Source organism: Nothobranchius furzeri, chromosome 7 (genome assembly GCF_043380555.1).
Source record: "Nothobranchius furzeri strain GRZ-AD chromosome 7, NfurGRZ-RIMD1, whole genome shotgun sequence".
NCBI classification, from domain to species: Eukaryota; Metazoa; Chordata; class Actinopteri; order Cyprinodontiformes; family Nothobranchiidae; genus Nothobranchius; species Nothobranchius furzeri.
In genome coordinates, this window is record NC_091747.1 from 52,386,083 (window position 1) to 52,412,664 (window position 26,582).

General features: G+C 42.5%; 1 protein-coding gene across 8 annotated transcripts in view; it reads right to left on the reverse strand.

Moving 5' to 3' along the window:
* ncoa2 (nuclear receptor coactivator 2) overlaps positions 1 to 26,582 on the reverse strand; it is an 85,890-nt gene that overhangs the window by 33,342 nt on the left and 25,966 nt on the right. For 5 of the 8 annotated variants that reach the window (XM_054751149.2, XM_054751146.2, XM_054751147.2 and 2 more), the window contains 2 exons: positions 20,631 to 20,716; positions 3,624 to 3,731 (listed from right to left, as the gene is read on the reverse strand). In XM_054751149.2, coding sequence (XP_054607124.2) covers positions 3,624 to 3,712 — 89 coding nt within the window. In that variant the 5' untranslated portion in view covers positions 3,713 to 3,731; positions 20,631 to 20,716. The remainder of the gene's footprint in view (positions 1 to 3,623; positions 3,732 to 20,630; positions 20,717 to 26,582) is intronic. The other 3 variants (XM_015955256.3, XM_070553201.1, XM_054751144.2) reach the window with 2 other exon arrangements.

Sequence of the window (26,582 nt, forward strand, 5' to 3'; positions counted from 1 at the left end):
CCTCAAGGGATCGCAAACCGGACGGGTCTTATGGGAGCTATCGACGGGTTCCTGATATCAGAGGTTCACTCCACTGGCAGGGACCACCGACCCCTCGGATCGAACGAGAACCTCCACACCAAGGGTGCGTAGACTTGGCGCGACAGATTGCGTCTGATGCTGTTTTTAATAAACAACTCTCTAGTTTAGAACCAAACAACAAAATCTTTTACACCCAGATTTCACAATTTCTCTCAGATACAAAGAACGGTTGCTACAACTTCTAGCTTCCATCACAACACCTCACTTCCACCACACCACATCTCATTATTCAAATCTTGTCATGTATAAATTATTAGTTTTGGAAAAAGAATTAAATTAATTTTATAAACTATATACCTGCCTCTGTCTGAATTAATACGAAGTGTGTTTATGGTCACTAAAGAAGCAAAGAACCCTAGAATCTTCTGATGAAACTTTCAAAGATAAATCCGACTGAGATTTCATATTTATATGAAATCATCACATCTTATTGGTCATAATTAATAAGTTTTAATTCCACTATAACGATAACTACAGGTATGAGCAAAAACTAAAGTTGTCCACTGGATGAGGTTGCCACGTGTATTGTGTTGAGTCACATCACTTGTGTCGAGGTGGTACAGCTTCTTAAAGGGGCATAAATGTCGCTAACCTGCACACATCTTTATATTTTTTTACTACCAAATTTACTGACAAGGGAAAGTGATATCGGTTAGTAGGGATGTGAATCTTAGAGCAACTCAAGATTTGATTCAATTCCGATTCTTGGGGTGCCGATTCAATTCAGAATCGATTCTTGATTCTCAATTTAAATCGATTCACAATCAGTATTAACAAAGAGTGTCAGCTCCAGGATGAACTACTTTGTTGTGCAAGTTAGTTAAAGCTATGGGACATTTTTATTTGACTTTAAACAGGTTTTGCTCCAAAAATGCAAATTTACAATGTAAAATAAAGTGATTCTAAAACTGTAAACAGAAGCAATCTTTTGACCAAAAGGCAACATTTATTTTTGCTTACCTTGTAAAATATAACAAATCTGTAGTAACCTAACAGTAGCTTTGAAAATAATACGGTCAAATACTTTTCAAGTATGTGTAGAAATAAGTTACATGAGTAATCCTGAGTACTCATTTATCAACTTAGAAAATAAATATGAGAATGTCTCAAATTTCTGAGTATGGAAAAAATTACCGTACATTTAAGTGCCCCCTTATCAGCAGATCCAAACATAAATCATCTCAATTTATGGGACCACAAAAGTAAACGGAGTACTGACTCTCCTAACAAAGATCAATAAAGTGCATCTCAAACCTGTAACATGCCAAATATTTGAGTTCTTGGAATCAATTCTGAACCTTTGTGAATCGATTCTGAATCTTTATAAATAAGAACCCCGATTCAGACTTGAATCGATTTTTTTCAGCAACTCTATCGGTTAGTCAGCCATGTCGATAAATTGTCCAGCCCTACTTTGACTCTTATTTTTTACGCGCTTCCAGAACACGTCAAGCTCAACAATTCAGATCTGACCAGACAGGAAGACAAATATGAAAGCTGTGTTAAATATCTGGAAAGTTTCAAAATAAAAGTAATGAGCAGATTTCCTGTTGCTTAACAGAAAACAAGCCACATACCTTTACAGATACAGTGGGGCAAAAAAGTATTTAGTCAGCCACCGATTGTGCAAGTTCTCCCACTTAAAATGATGACAGAGGTCAGTAATTTACATCATAGGTACACTTCAACTGTGAGAGACAGAATGTGAAAAAAAATCCATGAATTCACATGGCAGGATTTTTAAAGAATTTATTTGTAAATCAGGGTGGAAAATAAGTATTTGGTCAATAACAAAAATTCAACTCAATACTTTGTAACATAACCTTTGTTGGCAATAACAGAGGTCAAACGATTACTATAGGTCTTTACCAGGTTTGCACACACAGTAGCTGGTATTTTGGCCCATTCCTCCATGCAGATCTTCTCGAGAGCAGTGATGTTTTGGGGCTGTCGCCGAGCAACACAGACTTTCACCTCCCTCCACAGATTTTCTATGGGGTTGAGGTCTGGAGACTGGCTAGGCCACTCCAGGACTTTCAAATGCTTCTTACGGAGCCACTCCTTTGTTGCCCGGGCGGTGTGTTTGGGATCATTGTCGTGTTGGAAGACCCAGCCGCGTTTCTTCTTCAAAGCTCTCACTGATGGAAGGAAGTTTTGGCTCAGAATCTCACGATACATGGCCCCATTCATTCTGTCCTTAACACAGATCAGTCGTCCTGTCCTCTTAGCAGAAAAACAGGCCCAAAGCATGATGTTCCCACCCCCATGCTTCACAGTAGGTATGGTGTTCTTGGGATGCAACTCAGTATTCTTCTTCCTCCAAACACGACAAGTTGAGTTTATACCAAAAAGTTCTACTTTGGTTTCATCTGACCACATGACATTCTCCCAATCCTCTGCTGTATCATCCATGTGCTCTCTGGCAAACTTCAGACGGGCCTGGACATGCACTGGCTTCAGCAGCGGAACACGTCTGGCGCTGCAGGATTGGATTCCCTGCCGTTGTAGTGTGTTACTGATGGTGACCTTTGTTACTGTGGTCCCAGCTCTCTGCAGGTCATTCACCAGGTCCCCCCGTGTGGTTCTGGGATTCTTGCTCACCGTTCTCATGATCATTTTGACCCCACGGGATGAGATCTTGCGTGGAGCCCCAGATCAAGGGAGATTATCAGTGGTCTTGTATGTCTTCCATTTTCTGATAATTGCTCCCACAGTTGATTTTTTCACACCAAGCTGCTTGCCTATTGTAGATTCACTCTTCCCAGTCTGGTGCAGGTCTACAATTCTTTTCCTGGTGTCCTTCGAAAGCACTTTGGTCTTGGCCATAGTGGAGTTTGGAGTCTGACTGTCTGAGGCTGTGGACAGGTGTCTTTTATACAGAAAATGAGTTCAAACAGGTGCCATTAATACAGGTAACGAGTGGAGGACAGAAAAGCTTCTTAAAGAAGACGTTACAGGTCTGTGAGAGCCAGAGATTTTCCTTGTTTGAAGTGACCAAATACTTATTTTCCACCCTGATTTACAAATAAATTCTTTAAAAATCCTGCCATGTGAATTCATGGATTTTTTTTCACATTCTGTCTCTCACAGTTGAGGTGTACCTATGATGTAAATTACTGACCTCTGTCATCATTTTAAGTGGGAGAACTTGCACAGTCGGTGGCTGACTAAATACTTTTTTGCCCCACTGTACACACTGCCACCTCTTTCTTTACTGGTTTTGAGTCAATTGCCAAAATCACACGTGATCTTGCAATTCTCTAGTGATTTTGTGCCCTCGTGGGACCAGTTGCGTGGGACTTTTGCTGCTGTTTTGCATCTAAAAGTCACCAGGTGAGAAACATGTCTTTTACCAGTAAAGAACGCCACTTATGCCTTACAGTGGAAAGGCCGGGTTTGCACGACCCAATTTGACATTTTTAGGACTAGCACCGGTGTGACCAACTGTTAGTTCATCTGTTTGGTCAGCACTAATCTCTGCTTCTCTGAACTGAGGATGTTCAAAAAGAAAGGATGTGAAGTGAACAAAACCATGTTCTTACCTGGGTCCTATAGGTTCTGCAGAACATTCTTTGCGTTTTCGTGATTCTGCCCTTGCAGGGTCAGATGAGTTTTCACCAACTCCACTCATCCTCAATGCATATCAGCGTCTGGAAATCAAACACACACACACAGAAAAAAAAGACAGTTTAACGTATAAAACAATGCTTTCAGCATCTGAGTGATTGACCACGGTTGTCAGCAGCAGAAGTATACAGAGGGCTAAATCAGGCGTGTGCCCGTATGGTCATCTGAATACACCACAAAAGTCTTATTTCTGGGCACACAAGTTGGTCCACTCCAGGAGAAAATGAGTGAAAATGGAGCAGAGGTATAGATTCAATCATTTCTCTCCAATGGCACAATTCTCTCCTGAGACGTAGAAATGAGAGCACGGCGCTTTGCCCACAGCAGCAGACTGTGCACTCAGCCGTGTGCTGAAGGGGAAAAAAATGCTCGTTACACAAAACCAAGCTAAGCTAGCTCACATTAAGAGCAGAGTGACTTTACAATAACAACATGTTGTTACTGTCTGAGAGGATTTCACCTGTTACAGTGAGCAGGAAGTCGCCAAAAAATGTCTTTAGCTGCCGTTATGGACAAAGTTCCTCAACAAACCAATTCAAAATGCTTCTTTAGACTGTTTGCTGTTTCGGATGACATGCAGAGGAACGTGCCAGCTACTAGCAAATTGCATTTTCTTCATAGTCACCGATTTAAAATGTTAAAGAAGAAAAAAATAGACCAGGTCTGAACGAGCAGCAGATCTGCCAAACTGAGCCCCAGTTAGAAGCTTTATTTTGCAAGTAAGAGGCACAGATTTGTTTCATTAGCGACTGACAAGACTGCAGAATGGATGCCTGTAGAGATACGCATGTATCTAATATGTAACAGAAGTCGCTCTGGAATCCTGGGGGAGCTGAGCAGTTCAGGCAGGATGAGAGTGTAAACGTGGCAGAGAGCCAGCTAAGAGTAAAACTATGTCATAGCACTGAAGTGAAGTATGGCTTGTTTGTTTATCGTGCATATTCCTGAAATGTGAAGCCATGCTAAACTTTATACTCGGACTTTCGTGAGAATGTGCAGTACAGAAGCTGAAAGAAGCAGTTTAACAAGACGCAGTGTATGTTTTTAAATCTGCTGTAGACAGCGAGGAGGTCTTTTTAATGGCTTTAGGTTTTCTTTTTATTGACCTGGCATGCTGGGATGATAAAACAAAGGCTTTTACTCTGAAGTAGACCTTCGTCTCGCTGGATTACACTACAGCCGTCTCTCTGACACCAGGAAATACAGCCTAGATTTTAAAATACCTGATTTTTTTCATTTTAATACAACAACAAACAAGAGATTTATACAAAGGCATCTTTGATTTGGCCTCTTCTAGTACCCTTAAAGCCACCACAGGCTGAACTTTGTAGTGCTAACCAAAAAAAAAAACATCAATTATTCACCCAAGTACAGTGATGTCTTATAAATTACTGCTACCTTCTGAAAAACCTGATGGTGCTAAAGGACTCAAGCTTGAAAAAATAGAAATAAACCAATATTTTTATCATCTCCCCAGCTTTCCTTAGTGTCTACAGGAGTGATTTATCACTAAATTAAAATAAATCAGCTTTCATGATCTAAAACATGCAGGAAACGTGCTGGAAGCAGACTGCAGCGCCAGGTAAGTCAGCCCAACAGAGCGGCCTTCTGAAGTTGCAAGTGCAATATTCTGGCCACAGCGGGCGATAGGGGCTGGGTGGCCTTTCATTAACCCTGTAAAGTAGGGATGCAGCGATATCACTTTTTCCAAACCGATACGATACCGATACTTGGATCTGAATACTCGCCGATACCGATACCTATACTTCTACCAGACAAAAAAATGCAATGATTTGGACCACAGATTTTATTTTCTTCTCTGCTTTCAACAGGAAAAGACTGTGAGGTAGATATAAAGTAAAATATATGAATAGAAATCATCACAAAACTAAAATATTAGATGAACAGAAATGACAAGTTATAGTGAAGCCATTTTCAAGCAACTGCATTGGTATCGGTTAACTTTTACCGATACCGATACTAGTATCGTATCGGTACCTGCCCCGATACCGATACCAGTATTGGTGCATCCCTACTGTAAAGGGTCATTTTAGCACAAACTGGTTCAAGAAATTGCAACTTTTTCATATCGTCAAATCAAAGTATCCATTTAAAGCAACAAATTAATATTTCTATGAAAATGTTCTGCTTTCAGATTGTCGTAGCAACAAAAATAAGAAAGAATCCATAAAACCCAAGAGAGACATTGGAAGTGAAACCAAGTCATTCCCAGCAGCCGTACCAAGGTTGGAGCATTCAGTGTTGTGATACGTTCTCAGCTACCCTTGCCATGGAAACGGCTGTGACACACACCGTTCGCTGCTCAGCCATTACATAAGGAAGGAACAGAGCAGAGAACAACATAATTTAGAGGCGAGCAAAGCAGCAGCAGCCTGGCAGAAGCAGGCTAAGCTAACAGAAGTGGTAGTGACCATGCAAACTTGAGTCTGGCTCCCTCCTGGCCTGGAGTGACCTACTTTATGCTAATGGTACAGCCTCGCAGAAAACGGATGGACACAAAGCTGTGGTGATTGGCCAGAGCGCCAGAGGAGACTATGAAGGGTAAAGCACGCTCTGTTGACAAATGGCCTGGTACCATTGTTGATCTGTAAAGTGAGCAGACAGATAATCATGCATCAGAGCGAAAGAGTCGTGTTATGATGCTCTTCTGGAGTATCTTTATGCTGCAGGAGTGTACTGCCCACTGAAAATATAAAAAGGTCTCTCTACAAGAGGTTACGGTTTTATTAATGACAACAGAAACAGGCCATTAAACTCTAATAGCTAAGTGCTGCTCGCTGCTCCTATTGGCTGTGCCGGGGCTTTCAGGCACAAGTAACTATGGGGATTCCAGATCTGGTTGGTTGTGAGCGTCCCTCTGGGCCAGACAGGATTGGTTGCCTCCATCTCCTTGACATGGCAGTAATGATGGGTCATTGTACATTGAGACAAATAAGAGAGACTGGAAGTACCGGGCACGTCTCAATGACACCAACAGAGACAGCCAGACAGCCTGGAAAGCAGGCTGGTGGGCCACTTTCATCTCTCTCTCTCTGTGTGTGTGTGTGTGTGTGTGTGTGTGTGTGTGTGTGTGTGTGTGTGTGTGTGTGTGTGTGTGTGTGTGATGCTGACATGGACAGACTAGCAAAGAACTTCTCATTCAACAGAATGACACAGAAAGCAAAAACTAGCACGATGCTAGGGGAGCAAACTTGTTCAACGCATAACAGCTCTTAAAAAATAAATAAAATAAAAAGTAAAATACACCCCTTTCAGTGGTTACCATGACTACCACTGTGCCCCCATAGAGCCTGCAGTCAGTTGGCCACAAGCATAACCAATCTACAGAGCTGTTTCACAACAGCCATTGATGGAAAAATCCTTAAAGCCTGAGCGGCCCTGACAGCAAACTCGGAGCTGATGCCAGAATAAGTAAAAGATATAATCTTGTCTCAAAGGTCCGTCTTCTGTGTTATAAGAAAAGTCTCAATCCTCTTCCCAAGGAAAGTGTTTGATGTGAGGATAATGGTGCACACAAACAGGAACTGCAAACACGAATCTAAAATTTAAACTGAGTTGTGCAAACAATAAGGGGAAAAATGAAACCATCACACATTCTTGCTGAATGAGTATAAATTAGTTTTATTTGTGATCCAGAAGTGTGTTTCTATGTCAAAGTTACACATGATTACTACCCTACTCAGAAAAAGCTTCCTGAACAGCCTCTGTTTGGAGAATTAGAGTTCACATCCTTCAGGACTGATGAGCTAACAGCTAGTCCAAGTGCAGCAAAAACCAAAATACTATCTTTAAGCAGCTCTCATCTCAGAACTTCCACAGCAGTTAGAGTTTTGCAGTATATGGTAATTTACTAAGATGTCTGTGGTTTTTTATAAACAGGGATGGATTTCTGTTACAATGAGGGATGAAGCAGGAGAATAATTTCTGGATACGTTTGACAAAATGTAACTGCTTAATACAAAACTGGGCAGTAGTAGTAGCAGTAGTAGTAGTAAAAGAGTCATTTAATAGTTATTTGAAAAAGAGTGCTATAGTGTATAGTATAAATGCCTCGTGGGTTGTTTTCTGTGGAAAAAAGCTCGGGCACTCCTGTTTCAGGAATTAGAAGGTAGTCATTGGGATGGGGCGGCAGAATTTGGAGCATTACTAATAATGATATGAAAACATCTGGCCTCTGATCGGCTAATAGCAATGCAACTCTTCGCTGCCTCTGCTGGCTCTTCTTTCTCAGGTAAAATATGCAAAATTGACGTTTAATCTCCACAAATAACACAAGCCTGAATGTGTTTCGCCATGTTGTGAAGTTGCTAATGCTAATTGTTAGCTTACATTCGCTGAGATGCAGTCTGCTGGCTGCAAAATCAATTCAGCCTTCTGCAGTTGTGAGCCAAGGTGGGCGAGTCCACAAATGTTGGTTTTCCCTGTGACGTAGACCCGTTTGTTTTCCCATCTACTTCCTTTCTGTGGAAAACATAGGTCATGGGTAGCCTGGCAAGCCAAGACTAAATAAATACATTATTTAGTCTGGCAACGCTCCAATCACGGTTCTGGGTCGTGGGGCGGGTTCTACTGCTGTCTTTCAAACGATCTCCGCATGCTATTGGGCAATGAACTCATCACAACGGATGTCATTCAACGAGGCAGTCTGCGGTTGAAAAAGGCCAAAATGCAGTTTAAAATGGAAGTGGGCACCGGCACTTAGACACCGAGGGTTGTGGGTGTAAGTGGGGTGGTGCGGTGGCATCAGCTGGCATAGGCCAGACAATGCCTGCACTGCCCGCTCACCACAGTCATGGAATACACCTCATCAACACACACTAACACTATATTGGAGCAGGCGGAGGGGTCTTAGCACACCTCTGTTGTTGCTTGGCTTACTGGGGCTGGAGGCTAGGAGGGAGATCTGGTCGCCTGGTTGGGGTCTTGGGTGGTGGGTTGCTGTGCTCAGCGTTGGGCGGGGGAGCCTGCTCATCAGCACCCCAGCAGAAAGGGTAAAACTCTGGTAACCGGTGACGGTTGTACCCCATGTGCAGCAGTACCGGGACCAGAGTGAATAGGGTGTGTATGGGGAGTAGAGCTGAAACGATTCCTCGAGTACCTCGAATAATTCGAGTACAAAAAATCCTCGAGTCAAATTCTCTGCCTCGAGGATTCGTTTAATTCATATTTAATTAATTCATGGCTTTGCAATCGCCCGGGGTCATGTTTCACCCGGACCGAAATAAGTGACGCACATGCCCACTGGACTGAATGCACACACGAGTAGCGAATATAACTTAACTTTCTCTTAAGCCATGGCGGACAACTTGAACCCCGGTGGAGTGCGAAAAAGACCGAAAATGTCAAAGTTGTGGAACAATTTTTCACGTCGTAAGGTGGGAAACGTAGTCCAGTATAAATACAGTAAAATGGATTTAGCCTACCACAACACCACATCCTCCGTGCTGCAGCACCTGTAAATGTCACTTCTGCAAGCGGACTCGGAGCCTCTACAAGATAATGCATTTTAGCCTGTTTTTCTATATATTCTGCGGACTCTGCGACTTTTTCGTTTGTAGCGCTCAGTTTCAGCTCACACCTTACATCTGGTAGCAACACGTCGGACTTAAAATGTGCTAAAAATAGCAGTTTTTACACAATATGTCGGATTTTTTATTGTGTTATTGATGTCTGTTATCCCTCGGGGTTTCTGCAGGAGGACACGGGTATTTATGAGTGGCGGAGGAAAACGAAAGAAAGTAAATACATGTTTTGTGATCAGTATAATTTGACAAAACCACAGCAAACATGCTTTTGGCAATCCTTGTTAGAGTGAGAAAAAAAGTGTGGAAATTAAAACGGACGTGTGTTAATAGGGAAACAGCCGGCGAGCTGTTTGCGCCGTGAGCGGTTCTGGTTATGTTTGGGCCGCAGCCGCTCGCAGCGTTATCCTCCTAGTTTTTGTCTGGCTTGCAGGCTAGCAGATTCTCGCACGAGGGGAAAATCGGCTCAGGTTTACTTATTTTTTGCACAGGCATTTGTTTACTGTGAAGTAAAGTTTAAGTGCTGAAGTTATGCAAACTAATTTTGAATAAAACTTGAATAACTGGCAATTGCTTGCTCATTTTAAGAGGTCTTTCATAATTATAACATGCTATTGGATATCAAATCAAATCACTTTTATTGTCACGTCACATGTGCAGGTACACTGGTACAGTACATGCGAGTGAAATTCTTGTGTGCGAGCTTCACAGCAATAGAGTTGTGCAAAAATACAGTAATGTAAAAACAAGTAAAATATTAAAATGGCTAATCTAAGTATACAAATGAATAAAGTAAACAATAAGATAAGAGATATAAAATGTACAGAGGTTGGTATGTGCAAAACAGTGGCATTAATGTACAGTATGGAGCGTGTAATGTTGGAACTTGGTGGAGCTCGCGACGAGGCAGCCATACTCGGCGCCATCTTGGCTCATCAATATATGATATAAAGGTTTACAAACACAAAAGGGTAATTTATTAGAGTACTCGATTAATCGACAAAAAGATTCGATAGAGTACTCGATTACAAAAATATTCGATAGCTGCAGCCCTAATGGGGAGCATGAGTGGGTGTCCGGCGTGCATTTTTGTAAGTCTTTGGTTGTATGTGTATGTGTGAGCATGAGGGAGGGAGTGTGTGACTGTGTTTGTGTATGACTGTATATGTTGGGTGGGGCCTTTGACTGCTCTCTTCTCCTGGGACTTCTTTTGCTGATATAGATCTTCGTCTCCCCTCCCCCCTGCCACACCTGGTGTGGAGTGCGGTGCCTTGGTCTGCCTGAATGTTCGTGGCTCCTGGGTCAGGGGGTTTAAGATTTTTGGCGTCTGCCTGATCAATCCCGGTGGCTGTCTGGTGGAGTCTGGGTCCCTGGGCTCAGCTGGGTCCCCAGCGGGGGTGGTCGCCCCTGGGTCCCGGGTCGCTGGGTCCCGGGCTCGGCCGGCTAGGGGGTGGGAGGCTGCGGGCGGGTCTGTGAGCTTGCCGCTGATATCTCCCCGGACTCTGCCGGCTGCTGGTTGTGGCCCCCCGGGGCGATCCTCTGTGCCTCTCAAGGGGGGTGGGGGCCTTTCTGGTTGCAGTCTCCTTGGGGTTCCTGTGTTCTGGGGCAGCGCCTGGATCTCTGGGACTTGGAGCTCCCTCCGTCTCCTACACCTCACATCTTTGGGGGGCAGATATGTGGTCCCTCACACTCTCTATTGGACGTTCCTATAGAGAAACCTTACATAAACAAGAGTGTGTACACACACAGGTGCTCACATAGTGCTCTCAAAAGTATGGGCTTGGGCACGTTCAACACATGTCTTAAGGCTGTCGTTGCCACTAAATGCACTGTGATTTATTGTCATGTGATTGTTTAGTTAAACAACGCTGATTGTATATTTCTTCAAGTTGATGCAGCTATAGCTTGCTCCTGTTGTATTGTTGTGTGTCCCTTTTTTTTCTATTTCTCTTTGTGCAGGTCTAGAAGCAGACTTGTTCATTATTGTTTATTTTTGTGACAGAGAGCTGTGATTGGCCTGCATGTATGAGAAGGCAGCGATGAGTAAGAACGCAACTGTTGAAAACTTGACAAACAGAAACACAAAAAACTGCAGAAAATTTTGAGAAAGGACTGTTCCCACAGCAATATAGGTTAGGAGGAGGGGTAAGTAACATTATGTAAATGAATGACTGACATATTCTTACAGGCTTCTATTAAATTTACAACTCATCAAGCTGTCAGCTCATTTAACTCATTAACTCAGCGACCTGAGACATATGGCGTGTCATTAGAGGGAGCAGCAGAAACAGTGAAATTAGTGTTTGTTTTTCAAACTCACCAGATGTAGAAAACTAAAAAAAAAAAAGCAGAAGCTCCGCTGGCCATGAAATTGTGAAAAAGACTCAAAAGGACAATTATGAAGAAAAACAGCAATATCAGCTTTTATCTCATCTAAAAACATGCAAAGAGAACCATAAAAGAGCAACCGAAAAAGCTTTTAATCTTTTGTGATTACTTGCTGATTTTTTTTTTTACTTTTAGTAAAACATTAAGTAAACAACCATCCTTTTATGTGTAATTTGTCGTCTTTGCAAGAAACAAGCAACCGTGTGCCACTAGTGAGAAAGAACAGGCTAAATATCTGATGTCACAAGATTTATTAGAGCAAATCAGTTTGCTATGGTGAAGCTGAGCTTAAGAGCTCACAGACATGAACAACTGTACTAATGCCCAATTTATACTTCTCAGTCTGCGTCGAGACAGAGATACGCAACGCCATTACGCCCAGAACACACCAGACGCGGAAGCGCGACGAAGCGCTTCTAATCAGCGTCCTTGTAAACCTACGGTCTCGGTCACATCAGCTGCGAAGCAGCGCGAAGGCTCGCGCCATGCAGCGATCGTTTTGGCGTGAGCTCTAATTTTTCTGTGAGCCGAGTCAATTCTGGCAGGAAGTCGAACCAAAGCAGAAGAGGCAGGCCGGCCAATTTAACCAAATAAAAGGAAAATTTCAAAATTAAACACTGCGATTGATAAATGTAATCATTTTTGTGTATCTAAACCAAGCCCCCACAATGCGGCTTTAAAATTGAGTCAAACCCGGAAGTACCAAAAATTGCAGTTCCACCCTCATCCACTAGGGGCTGGTATCAGAAGCGAGCAAATCCTCATTGACTCCCATGTTAAAAATACCAATTTCACAGCAGAAATAAACATGTTTACAGCCTGGTACCAGAACATGTTTTTGGTTTAAATGATCTAGTTTACACTCATGACAACTCTGAGGGGGGTGAATATTTTTCTCACTCTTCTGTTTAAGTGTATTAAAAGCCTAAAATTCTGTATAATTAATGAGCATCAGACCCACGTGACCACAGAGCTAGCTCCGTGGAAAGGCCTCAGTAGAGCCTCGGTCTGGCTTGGAAACTGTTCCGGGATTTTGAGTCTCTGTGTGTGTGTATTCTTGTTTGGATATTATTTGTGCAATTGTTGGACAAAATGACTTGCTGTGGTATTAATTGCACTAATAGATCATCCAAGGAGTCTCCACTTCATTTTTTTCGGTAAGTAAAATTATATTTATGTATTTTAGGTCACTGCCGAGCTGAGCTTAGATTTTAACATGTACTGTTTAACCATGAAATTTAAATGTAATAGGGTAAACCCCAGTGTATTTAACATAATGCTGCACTTTAGAAAATGGGTTGAAATTTAACATGTTGGTGGAGCTGGGTTCCGACTATCGGCTTGTGGAGCTCTTAGGAGACCGATGTTTTCCATTCGGTTCTCCCCTCCCCGCAGCCAGGTCCATCTCTGTCTGATTGCGGCTACTTAGCTGCGCGGGCTGACGGCTGGTTCTCCCAGCAGCTCGGCGTATCTGTCTGATCGCGGCTTCTGTGTGCTGTGCGGCTGCCGGCTTGTGGAGCTCTCCGAGACTCTGTGTTCTACCCGGTTTTACCCAGCGGTCAGCCCGGCGTATCTCTGACTCAGAAGCTCTGGTGTTGTGCACAGTTAACTCCGGTTGTAGCTAGGTTGCTACCTCCGTTAGCTTAGCTCCCACCTCCGCATTAGCTTTGGGTTAGCTTCAGGGTAGCTTGTAGCTAGTTCGACCGGGTGTCGTCAGTCGATCCCAGCCTTACAGCCCCACCCTCAGCTCCTCCTCTCTTCCCTTTTTTGGAATTGCCTGGGCTTGACGGAACCTGTGACACGGTCAAAATGGCGGTGGTGGCCACCTCCCATTGGGCCTCAAAAAAACTGATATTGGAGCCTATGGAAAGAAGATGTCCATAATATTAATGTCGATCTAAACAGACTAGAGGGATGAAAATGAACACACACACCTGCAGACAAACAGAGTTTCCATAATTTTAAATAAAGTTTTTAATGCAAAAGATGGATTTAATGAATGTGAATACAAACAAATACACAGCAGCAGGATCAGTGCAGTTTCTGATATCAACGAGTGGGGCAAACTGGTCACACACACACACACACACACACACACACACACACACACACACACACACACACACACACACACACACACACACACACACACACACACACACACACACACACACACACACACACACACACACACACACACACACACACACGGTGTTTCCATACACGCACTTACAGCAACGGCATGGCGTGGGGTAGGCATGAGCAGAAGCGCTCGTTGGAAATTCTCGCCTGATGTGAACAGAGGAGGAGCCAACAGCGCATGAATTTCGTGAGGGATCCGCTTCGCAGCTGGTGTGTTCCGGACTGGCTCGCAGAGGGTGACAGAGACATGCCCCAATTCATAACTATCCGCTGAAAGAGACGTAGACTGCAGGCATGTGATTGGTCAGGACGCTGCTTCATGTAAATTCGTCAACAACACTGTAATCGCCCCCTCAAAAAATAGATATATAGCGGCAGACACGGAACAGATTGGCTTATGTTTATGTTTATTTATTTGGCAGACGCTTTTATCCAAAGCGACTTACAATTTATAACCTATAGGGCATGTTGTGATCTGTGGGGGAAACCGGAGTACCCGGAGGAAACCCACGCATGCATGAGGAGAACACGCAACTCCACGCAGAAAGGCCGCCGCCGAGTTTCGAACCTGCAACCTTCGTGCTGCGAGGCAACAATGCTAACAACTGCGCCACCATGCAGCCCAGATTGGAGAATGCGTCGCTGGAAAAGAATGAAAAAATTCAGGTTTATTCACCCGTGACTGAACGAGTACAAAAAACACTGCAAGCGTTTTGTTTGTGGATGAAAAAGACGAGAAACGTGGGTTTAGAGGCGCTGATCGCATGAAGAGGTGGATGGGAGACAATTTTGTTCCTGTTCAAAAGTCTCTGAAATATGCAAACACAATAGAAAATATGCCATCCAGGACTGGATACGGAACTGTTTGGTGGCAGCATACCTCAGAATAGCACTATGCCCTCTGTGGTCCTGGGGGGGAATTACTTTGCAAAAATACAGAGGAGACAGAGAAGTCTGAGAGCAAACCAGCTCTGTCAATGCGTGTGCGTCTCTCCCTCGTGGAGCTGACAGAGAAGTATAAATGAAACTTAAGACTCCTTCCTATCTCTCTCTGGCACAAACACACAACAGACTGCAACATAAATGAATATCTGTGAGCTGACGGGTCAGCTCTGACAGCGTTAACAATTCCCACATGGTTACAAGTTTTCATCTTCGTCACATCTGTGGCTGATTCCCAAGGCTAAATGACAACATGAGGTATTAAACCATAGTAGCAGCCAGAACACCGTCTTAACAAAGCCACATTGCTGATTTTACAAAAACTGAAGCAATCTGGTCACTGAAGCACACCAAGATGTATAAAATATAACATACTACTTAACAAAAACAGCCAGAGATATCAACCGACTCTGGAAATACCAAGTTCACCAGAGGAAGGTGAGCAGAGGTGTGTGTGTGTGTGTCATTGCTTATATCTTAGGTGTCACACGAGCAGATTCTCCAGGACTGAGCTGGAGCCAACCAGTCTGGCGAAGGAAGAGAGACGAGAAGAAGATGCAGCGTGAGGTATTGGGGGGGAGACCCTGTTTCCTGCTGTCAAACTCAGCTGGTTTGACCTGTTTGTGCCGTGAGGAATCAGGTGACCATAAACACAAAATAAATATGTATTTAGCATACATACAGCATGATAGTTTCACTTAACAGATGTCACAAAGGCTGAAGATATTAGTCAACTTCTCTGCCTTCCCACACATAGCAGATAACTTCACAAATGGCCTGTTGGTGAAATAAGATTTTATGTCCCACAGGAATAGTGAACTAATTGTTATTTTGACCAATAAGACCAATGTGAAATGGTGCTGCTTTAATTTAATTTCTTCAGTTACTTGAATCCTTCAGCCTGGCCTGCTAGACTCACCCTGTCTACTTTGATTTTGAGTATCTGCCGATACCAAGTACCGATCCAATACTTTTCAGAAAAGCATTAAAATAAAAAAAGGTAATTTTATTTTTTAGCAAAGCATTAAAATTAAAAGACGGAAAAAAACTGGAATGCATTAAAATAAGAAAGCACACCCAAATTGTCATTTAAGTTTCACTTTCATTTATTTAGGAAGTACAATGATTTAAAAAAAAAGTATTTATATTATGAATATACTTAAAAGTAGCACCGTTGCACATATTTCAAGTTGTTTACTCCCTCAATATGCAGCTGTGAACAATCCATGATGGAGCAGGTAGGCGGAGCCTTCGGCAGGCAGGGTAACTTCTCTGCATAACACCTGTAGCTCCAGTGCGCAGCTCTGGTGCTGCAGGAGAACTAAAATCCTCAAAATTTTGCAGTCTGTTGGCAATTTCTCTTTGTTTATTAGCGTAACTTTCTCTGTCGGCTGGCTCTGCGGTTTTGTCTGACTTCACTGTGAATAGCGAGGTAAACTGGGGATTAATAGAGACCAGTGATTTGCTTTGTGGATGCCCGAAGGGAAAAGCCGACAGCAAAAGTAGCTTGTTTGAAGGCAGCGAATCATGGAGCCGTTTCCTTTCCAGCATTGTGAATGCTCAGTTTGCTCACATTACAAGTGCCTGTAGCTCTGCCTTTGCTGTCCGGTTTAAAATACCACCAAGCTGCAGATATCTTAGCTTTTCTGAGGAGAAACGTTAGCTCTGTGTTAACAGGCTCACCAACAGCGGCACATGGTGTCTGAGTCGTTGCCTGCCGTAAATTGTGTGACGTTACTGTGTTGTTTTCATACAAGAAACAAATATTATTGATGTAGAGGGACTTATTGAAATTTAATCCAAGTCATTTTTACTCTATTTGAAAATCTCAGGATTAATTTAAAAAGTCATGTTTCTTGTTCTAAAAGGTTAAATCCGATTCATTTCTCCAATCCTTTCAAAAGCACGTGATCTGGCCCGATTTCCAATCATGTGATCGGATCGGAGCATCCCTACTAAAGTATCTCAAAAACGAAACCTCAGATCTGTCGTGTTTTGGAATTTTGAGAGAGGATGTGTAATATGTGCATGACATCTAAAAGTTAGGTCAGTAAAGAAATAAAAACCAACACAGATGTTTTTTAATATTACACTTTAAGGCCAATATCAGACTATCGTACCGGTAGACCCAATAATATCAACCATCCCTAATCCTAATATGGGATTTAGTCAGAAATCGCACTAGCTCTACTGTGCGCTACATTAGACACCCCATGTGGTTTTGAATTCTAGGACCGCTTTAACTTCGATGGCATGGGATACTTTTGTAACAGAATGAAATGACTGTTTTCCACCTAAAGTCATTTTCCCCCACTCCTCTGACACAGAACTAATCTGCATGAGATATGGCCTCAAGGTCTCACCCCCAAATTCCACTACCTCCGCTCCGCTCCGGTCCGCCCCCGCCTTCCGCAGCCGCTCGCTTCCGAACTCAATTTTTCTTGGTACCCGCTCTACAACGGCTTCGCTTCGGTGCGGAGACATGAGATGGGCAAACAAGCATGCGCGGGATTTTCGAGATCTTGCGATACAGTCCGAGCAATAAACGCGGAAGTTAGATCCAAACACCCGTTGTGTGGGAGAAGCATCGGCATGAACTGTTTAATCTGCCCATCATTTGTGTAGAGAGATCAGCAGTGTTTGGATCAACAAAGTGTGACTACTTTGATAGTGGAAACTGTATTTATGGCTTACTTTTGAGCATTTAAACTTCAGCCGCCGTTGATAAGTTGTTAAAAGTTGTTAAACCTGTGCATATGAAACAAAAAACGCCTTTTGTTTATCGATTGATTGTGAAAAACGGAAGTTGTGCTTGCTCCTTTTCCTGTTTGGCGGTTGTGATTTCTGTCCATTGACTACGGAGGTGCTCCGGCATCCAGCGAAAATAGGATCGATTCTATTTTTGCCGGACGCCGGAACAGAGGGCGGCGCACGGCGCCGCACTGCCGCAGTAGTGGAATTGCTCTGATTGACTACAACGGGACCGATTTTGCTCCGGCGTTCGTGTCGGAGCGGAGCGGAGGTAGTGGAATTTGGGGGTCATGCATTTGCTTCTAAACTGCTTCTTTCCAGCTCAAGAGAAGAATGATGAAAGGACTCTCTTCTTTTACTAAATCAAAGAACTTTATTTTTAATAAAGCTAATCAAACAAAGTGTTAGTCAATAAGATGTGACCAATCTGTGAAATGAAAATATTAATTACTTTATTATAATCCTATAGAATATAATAAGTAATATGACTTTAAATGTTTCCACTAGGACTGATCTCACTTAGCATTAAGACATGACAAATCGCTTTTACTGATCCAATCAGAATCTGCCAGATCTGACGGAGGCGTGGTTTTGGTGGTGCTTGGAAAATCTGTCACCTTTTCATTCGACCATAAACCAAAACATCCGAAGTATAAAACTATGCCCACGTCATCTTTAACGCAGTTCAAAGCGTTCTAGAGAAGTTGTCGGGGTGGCCAATCCGTAACTTTCCTCTTCAGCCAAAAGAACCAACGACAAGCTGGATAAAATATGTTGCTGTTCCAACTGCTGCAACGGTTCCTTTCAGAATAAAAGCTGAACCATCACGACCCAGTTTTGGGTCTCGCTAGATGCCAACAAACTGTCGTGACTCGGAAGTATCTCAAAGACTGGTCTGGTCGGCAACCGCTGCTTTTCCTACCAGCTTCGGTTCCAGAGAGGGTCAAACTGGACCTCTACACCTCCTGATCTAGACGGGGACTTCCGCTAAGGGTATGTATACCGACGGAATGGCGTTGAATGTGTTTATGAATCTCCTAATCAAAGCTTAGCGCGAAGACATCACCTTCATTTCCCATCAGAACTAATCGTTTCTTTGGATTTGCTGGTTCTGAGCAACATTCCACACTACACCATTCTCCGTCTCATTCACTTAGTTCCACCATACATTTAGTGTTAAAGTTAGTCTAGTTTTAATTTGTTTAGTAATAAATCTTTAAACTTTTAAAACCTGACTCTCTCTTCTGTTGTCTCTGGATCAATACGAGGTTATTACATAATCCCTGCAATAAAAAGTTCCAATCTTCTGGTTAAACAGTACCCACAGATCCATAAGGTTGATTTCATATTACTATGGATTCTTATGTCTTATGGCTCATTAAATAACATGCAAATTAACTCATTACACTTTTATCACTGCTACGAAGCAGCTCTCCAATCCCACCAGCCTGAACATATATCACAAAAGAGTGGTAGCTTGTAAAAACACTGACTCACCTATTCCAGTCATAGAATAATGAAGGAAAAATGTATGCAGGAGAAAAGGATCATCATCGGATTGCTGAGAGGAGGGAGCAGTGTGCCATTCCTGTAATTACGTGGCTTAGCGTGGCTTTCTTTATAGCGACACACCTAGTGTTTCTGGAGCCCAGAGTGTGCCGACTATGACTACACATCAAACTGCATCAAAAGCTGCTGGGGGAACGTTTGACGTCTCCTGCACTGTAATAACCACAACCCTTCCAGAGAGTGCAAAACCTTTGTGGGGCACCGGACAATGTCTTGCTGGTGTGTAATTTGTCCTCATGTGGCGTGTTGGGCACAACTGGCCCCGAGAGAGACATGGAGGGAAAGAATGCACGGATAAAGACTGCTTCTGGAGGGTTGAAACGGGGGCCATTTATTACCCGCAAACTGAGGAGGAAATCATGACAAAAGAGGGGGCCTGCAGGACTCGTGGCGTCTCGCTTTACACCTCCACATTTGCGCAGGGTGAGAAGAGGTGCAAAAAGCGCCAATGCACACAGAAACAAGCTGGACTCAAGCGAGATGAAGGCAAACATGTATTTAAACAATATCACTTTCAACAGATTCCAATACATGTGGGGGTCTGCAGCAAGCTCCGGCTTTGCTGACAGCTGCTGTTACCTTGAACCAGATGTTGTGCTATCAGGCTTGGGTCAAGGGAAAGGCAGAGCAAGATGAAAAAAAGAAACACAAAAATAAAGTCACGGGTTCATGGATTCCAATGAGAGAAGACTGGGGGTCAAATCGGTTCCCCAAGTTTTCAACTCCCCTAAATCGAGAGTCTTCATGTGCTGAAATCTGCGTGAGGTCCAGAGTCAGCTGACTGACTCCTAAACATTCCTCACCACCTTGGATAACGAGGAACGTTTAGATGTCAGTCAGCTTCTCAGATAAGAAAACCTAAAATTGAACACGGTATGCAAATTACGTGCGGCCGAGTCCCACTTAACTGTCTCCTCCCTCCCGAATCAAAGCAAGGTAATGGCTTTAAAGTGCCAGAGTGCACCAACCAGCCAGGCCCATTTACTGAAAGCTGATCACACTCATCAATCTTTAATGCCAGCAGTAACTTCAGGATGTCACAGAACAAGCAGCAGAAGACTTCAGTATAATAAAGCAGGGAATGCTGGCATTAGACTGACAGATAAATTAAAAGGGAGGAGAAAACTGGTGGTTTAGGTATGTGTAATGACGTGTGAATCACTAAAAGCCAACACTAATGACCAGCAGCATGAATAAGAACCCCCTGGCAATAACCCAGTCAACAATTCTTCTGTGGCCGAGTGCTTCACCAGTGGGAAGATTCAGATATCACTCAGGAAATCAGATTCCTGTAAAGAGTGAAATATTAGGACACTACAAGTAGATATTTTACTATTAAATTAAGCTAACATGGATTCTGTTGCTTACTGAGACTCCTAAGCACCCAACTGAATGTGTTGCTGTTTGAACTCTTTGTGTTAATAATCAATAATAAGTCTCATCGGGTCTAAGCAGGGGGCACAGGAGAAGCTGTGTGAGTAGAACATAGTTGAGATGATTGCATCACCCACAGTTCATAATTCGGTGCTTTGACAAGGCCGTCCATCTGCTATGTTGCGTAGTAATGGTTGTGGTTCTGCTTCTCACCTTGGTTTTAGTCCAGAGAATCCCTCAGGCCATTGCTGCGAGATGTTAACGCTTGGAAACCTTTAAACATCATCCACTTCTCCCTGCTGGAAGAAACAACTGAATTATAACATCCAGGTGGAAGAAGAAGAAAAGATCATTTCTATAGCGTCTCTCAAGATGAAAATCACGAGGCGCTTCACAAAAACAAAAAATGTAAAAATATAAAAAAGAATTTAGAAAATGGTTAAAAATATATTTTAAATAAGCAAAAAATACACAATTGTGATTTTAAAAAATGTTAAGAAAGAGAGAGAGTGAACAGGAAAGAGGGAACTCAGTGGATTCTGAGGAAGGTGGAATAGGTGAGGAGAGCAGAATAAAGAGAGAGGGGTTGAAGAAGGTCATACAAAAGCCAGCATGAACAAGTGAGTTTTCAGGTGCTTTTTAAAGGAGACCACTGAGTCCACTGATCTCAGGCTCAGGGGGAGAGAGTTCCAGAGTCTGGGGGCCACAGCAGCAAATGATCTGTCACCTTTGGTCTTTAGCCTGGTGCGCTGCACAACCAGTAGGCTTTGATCACCGGACCTCAGGGACCTGCTGGGGGTGTAGGGACTAAGAAGATCACCAATGTAAGATGGTGCTTGTCCATGTAAGGCCCTATAGACCAGAACCAGGATCTTGAAATGAACCCTGAAGTTGACTGGCAGCCAGTGAAGCTGGAGGAGAAGCGGGGTGATGTGGGCGTGTTTGGAGGACTTGGTCAGAAGCCGAGCACAGGCATTCTGAACCACCTGTAGACGGTTCAGGGAGGCTCTGCTCAGACACGTGAAAAGAGAGTTACAGTAGTCTAAGTGTGAGGAGATAAAGGTGTGGAGAACTGTCTCACGTTCAGAGAGGGACAGAATGGGACTCAGCTTTGCAATGTTCCTGAGATGGAAGAAGGAAAAGCGAACAAGAGAACTGACATGAGAATCCAGGGTGAGAGCTGGGTCAAAGGTCATGCTAAGGTTCCTGACGGAAGGTTTGGTGTGAGAAGCAAGTTGACCAAGCGAGTCTCTGACTTTGGGAACCAGCTTGTCTGGGGCACAGATGAGGATCTCAGTCTTATCTTCATTCAGCTGTAGAAAGCTCCCAGCCATCCAGGTTTTGATAGAGTCTATGCAGGTGTGTAACAGCTGCAGCTTAGACATCTCATGGGGCTTAAAGGAGATGTACAGTTGGATGTCATCTGCATAAAGATGGTAGGAGATTCCTTTGAAGGAGCTCAGGATGTGCTTAAGAGGGAGCAGATAGAGGAGGAAGAGCAGAGGCCCCAGCACATAACCTTGTGGGACACCATGGGTAAGGGAAGTGGTGGAGGACCTAAACTTGGGAGATGGCCACAGAAAAGGAGCGCTCAGAAAGATAAGAGGAGAACCACTCCAGAGCAGATCCTGATAGGCCTACCCAGTCTCTCAGCCTCTCCAGTAGCAGGTGATGGTCAACAGTGTCAAAGGCAGCAGTCAGGTCCAGCAGGACCAGAACAGAACAGTCCCCAGCATCACTGTGAGTCAGAAGGTCATTAGAGACCCTAAGAAGAGCTGTTTCAGTAGAATGAGCTCTACGAAAACCTGACTGTAAGCAATCATATATGTTATGTTCATCAAGAGTAGCTGTGAGTTGTTTAGCCACAACCTTTTCCAAGATCTTGGAGATGAACGGAAGTTTAGAGATGGGTCTGAAGCTGCTATGGAGAGAGGAGTCAAGACTCGGATTTTTAAGAAGCGGGTGGATTACAGCGTTCTTAAAGTAAGCATAAAATGATGACACCAAACAGGCAAAAAATGAGAAGTCATGGGCAAATATTGGTATTTTAAAGACTAAAGGGGAAAAACGTAAACAAATAAACAACAAGTAAAAAATAACAAATTTTAGGCTAAATTTAGACACAAACTGAGGACACTATTTTCCGGATATACAGGGTTAATTTAGTTGTCTGAAAATGTAACACGTTTAAAAGAATACAGCGAAAATACCAAAAACCGTGATAATTTTGGTCACAATAATAGTGAGGTAAAATTTTCACACCGTGACAACCCTAGATCCGATAAGTAAAACTGGGCTGATATTAACAGGTATTTTTCCATCTTGTTTCGGTTTGTGTATCTGTTTCAGAGGGTGAGGGGGTGATAATGCGATATTAATATCCGATACCGGTATTGGACAAAAAATTCATAGTACATCCTTAAAATGAGATTATGGACGATATGAATTTCTTTAAACTTTCACAGAAACAAAAAAGTAGTGATGCACCGATATGAAAATTTTGGGCCAAAACCAATATAAAAATCACTGTTATGACCGATAACCGATATTTGCCGATACCGATATACTGACATTAATGCTTCTAAAATCAGCAGATTTTGTGTAGAATGAAAATTATTAAAGCTGAATTTATATTATTATGTACACACAACACACACATTTATGGTTCTGAGATGATTACAATCACTGTTCACATGACTTAACAATTACACATCAACCCCCTCACCCTCTGAAACAGGCAAACAAATGGAGACAAGATGGGAAAAATATCAGTTGTTAATAACGACCCGGTTTTATTTATCGAACCAATATTGATATGTTAAAAAATGACTAACATCGGCCGATACAGATATTGATGCCGATATATTGTCCATCCCTAAAAAAAAGCAACTAAAAACAATGGTCCAATTGATGCAGGTCTAACATGTCTATAAAGTCGCTTTATACACCAGCCCTGATCTTTGGACTACACAACGGACTACATCAAAGTGTGAACACTACTAAGCTAGGTTCACGGTAACAATTTAACTGGAATTTGGAAATATTTTAATTGATAACTTCACAACCAATGGACTCATTTCTGATTTTTATTAATAAAACAATTTTTTTCTGAATAAACAATCAACAGAAAAAAAGAAAGAGCCTTTGGGATTCAGAAACGTATTTATATGAATAATTCTGTCCACGTGACTGCAATTAAATTATTAAACAATTACAGTTAGTCCAGTTAAAATCATATCAATGTGAAGAAAAGTGCGTGACCACCGTCTTTTCTCAAAACCAAGTAGGGTGTAGTTACTTCAATAAGCTTTTTGAAAGTGCTAGTGCTTATAAAAAGTGTATATATTTGATTATTAGAAAAAAAACTTTAAAGAAAATGTTATTTTGAGAAAGCTCTATGTTAAAAGGTCACTTTAACAGAAGCATTACTTTACACATGAAAAATACCTTGGAAAAAACACGAGGTATGAATAAATCATTAGAGCAGCAATCTGGAGAAGGTATGTGCAATATTTTTTAGAAATCCATAAAAGTGATAGTCTGACCCTGTAATGTGATATAATGTAAGCAATACGTAATTAGTGTTAGCCAATAGCAGTGTGTGAGCGTTAGCAGAAGTACCTAGATTAATGAAGAGTCTGACATTTTTTGACAATAAAATCTTAAAATAAATTTAAAAAATATATGTGTGTATATATATATATATATATATATATACACACACACACATACTAGGGCCCGACCAATATGTTTCCTTTGGGACCGATACAGATATAAAACTTTTAACAAAGGCCGATAGCCGATATAATGGCCGATAAATCTCCATCACAAAAAAAGAAATAAAAATTTTAAGCTTAAACCCTTCATTCGCTGCGTTTTTAATGCAAACTCATTCCTCTATTACACACCAAAGAACTGTCTCAATAACTCACTAGGTTTTCCAAGTAATGCAAGTAAGATTTATTTAGCAGATCTCAAAAACAACAGAACACACAAACTCAGTCACAGCATAAATCTAACACTCAAGTTTTTTCTTGTAAACTGTGGTTTCCACCATTACATTTCAACTTAAAGGAATATTCCACCACTCAGTAAAACCGTGTCTTGTTAAGATTCCCCAGAGTTAGACAAGTCAGAAAAAGCATTTTATAACCAGCCCAATATGATCTGTTGGTTGTCTTAGTTTAGCATAAAACAATGTAAGTGAATTCACATACGTTGTAGTGTTTTTTATGTAGGTGAATGAAAGCCTTCCCTTCCGTTACTTTATGCTAAAACAACTGATTACAAAATGTTTTTTCTGACTTAGCTAACTCTGGGGAATCTAACAACACACACAAGTTTAGGGACAGAAGATCCCTATAAGAATACTAAAATAATAAAAATGCAGCAATAAATAAAACGTAATACTTGTGCTTTGTAACAAAGTAACACTCTGTGGAAGTCAACTTGGTGAACTTATTCACCCTGGACAGGAAATAATTGCACATAAGAAACATAAATGAGAATAAATTAAAAAAAAAAGTTCCAAAACAATAATTTGTGTTCAAAGTTCAAAGGAGTGGAGCCACACAACATGAGTTCATAAAGCTGGCGCCATCTGCTGGATAGGTAGCGCAATATCGGCCGTCTTTTTGGCCGATAGCCGATGCTGCTAATGACCCCAATATCGGCCGGCCGATATATCAGTCGGGCCATAATACATACACACACACACACACACACACACACACACACACACACACATATATATATATATATATATATATATATATATATACACACACACACACACACACGCACATACAAACATTCATTTTCATCCGCTTATGTGGGGTCGGGTCGCAGAGGCTGCAGCCTAAGCAGAGAGACCCAGACTTCCCTTTTCCAGCCACTTCGGCCAGCTCCTCTGGGGGAATCCCAAGGTGTTCCCTGGCTAGAAGAGAAACAGTCCCTCCAGCATGTCCTAGGTCTTCCTTAGGGTCTACTCCCGGTTGGATGTGCCCAAAAAACCTCACCAGGATCTCATTCTTTCAGTCACTACCCAAAGCTTGTGACCATAAATGAGTGTAGGAAAGTAGATGAACCGGTAAATCTCTCCACTATGACAGATCGGTACAACGCCTGCATCACTGCAGACGCAGCACCAATCCGCCTATCGATAAATGATAAATGACCCGCACTTGTATAGCGCCTCTCAGAGTAAGGACTCCAAAGCGCTTTACACTGGAGTGTATCATTCATCCATTCACACACTAATGGTGATGAGCTACGATGTAGCCACAGCTGCCCTGGGGCACACTGACAGAGGCAAAGCTGCTGAGAACAAGCGCCACCGGTCCCTCCGACCACCACCGGCAGGCACCTGATCCATCTTTCCCTCACTCGCGACCAAAACCCTGAGATGCTTAAACTCCTTCACTTGAGGCAGGACCTCGTCACTGACCTGAAGAAGGCACTCTACCCTTTTCCGACTCATGGGTAGAATGGTGTCTGATTTAGAGGAGCTGATTCTCAACCTAGCTGCTTCGCACTTGACTGTGAACCACTCCAGCAAAAGCCTATTTAAATGTGAATAACCAGCATAGTGTAAGAGTAATGATTGTAAAACAATGCGGCTTAGGTCGGATGGCCAGCTAGAGATGTGCATTTACGAACAAGACGTGTTGCTTCCAGCTGTAATCGCAGAAATAGGAGAAAGGCTTATGGTGCATCCTCCAGATAGTGCCCTCTGAGAAAAAAAAATCAGCTTTAAACCCGGGGTCACTCCATCAGCAGACAGAAATCAGTCACTGCTGCAGAGCACAACCAGGTTTTCCCATCTCAGACATCTGTAATTAGGAGGTCAAAGGTCACTAGGATTAGTGTGCTAGTCCCTTTCAAAGCTAATTTGAATTTGATGTCAAGTTGTTGGTATTGTTGTTGTTAGCCTCAAGGGCAACATGCCGATTATCACTTGTAAGTCGCTTTGGGCAAAAGCGTCTGCTAAAAACATAAACATAAATATAACAAACTAATAATACATAAACCGGTACTAACCACTTTACTGACACAAAGCTCAACTTAGAACTACTCTGTGACTGTATAATCACACAAAGGCTGAAACTAGAAACAAAGAGAGCAACAGAAACAGATATCATAGCAGCTAAGTCTTACAGTTTCCTT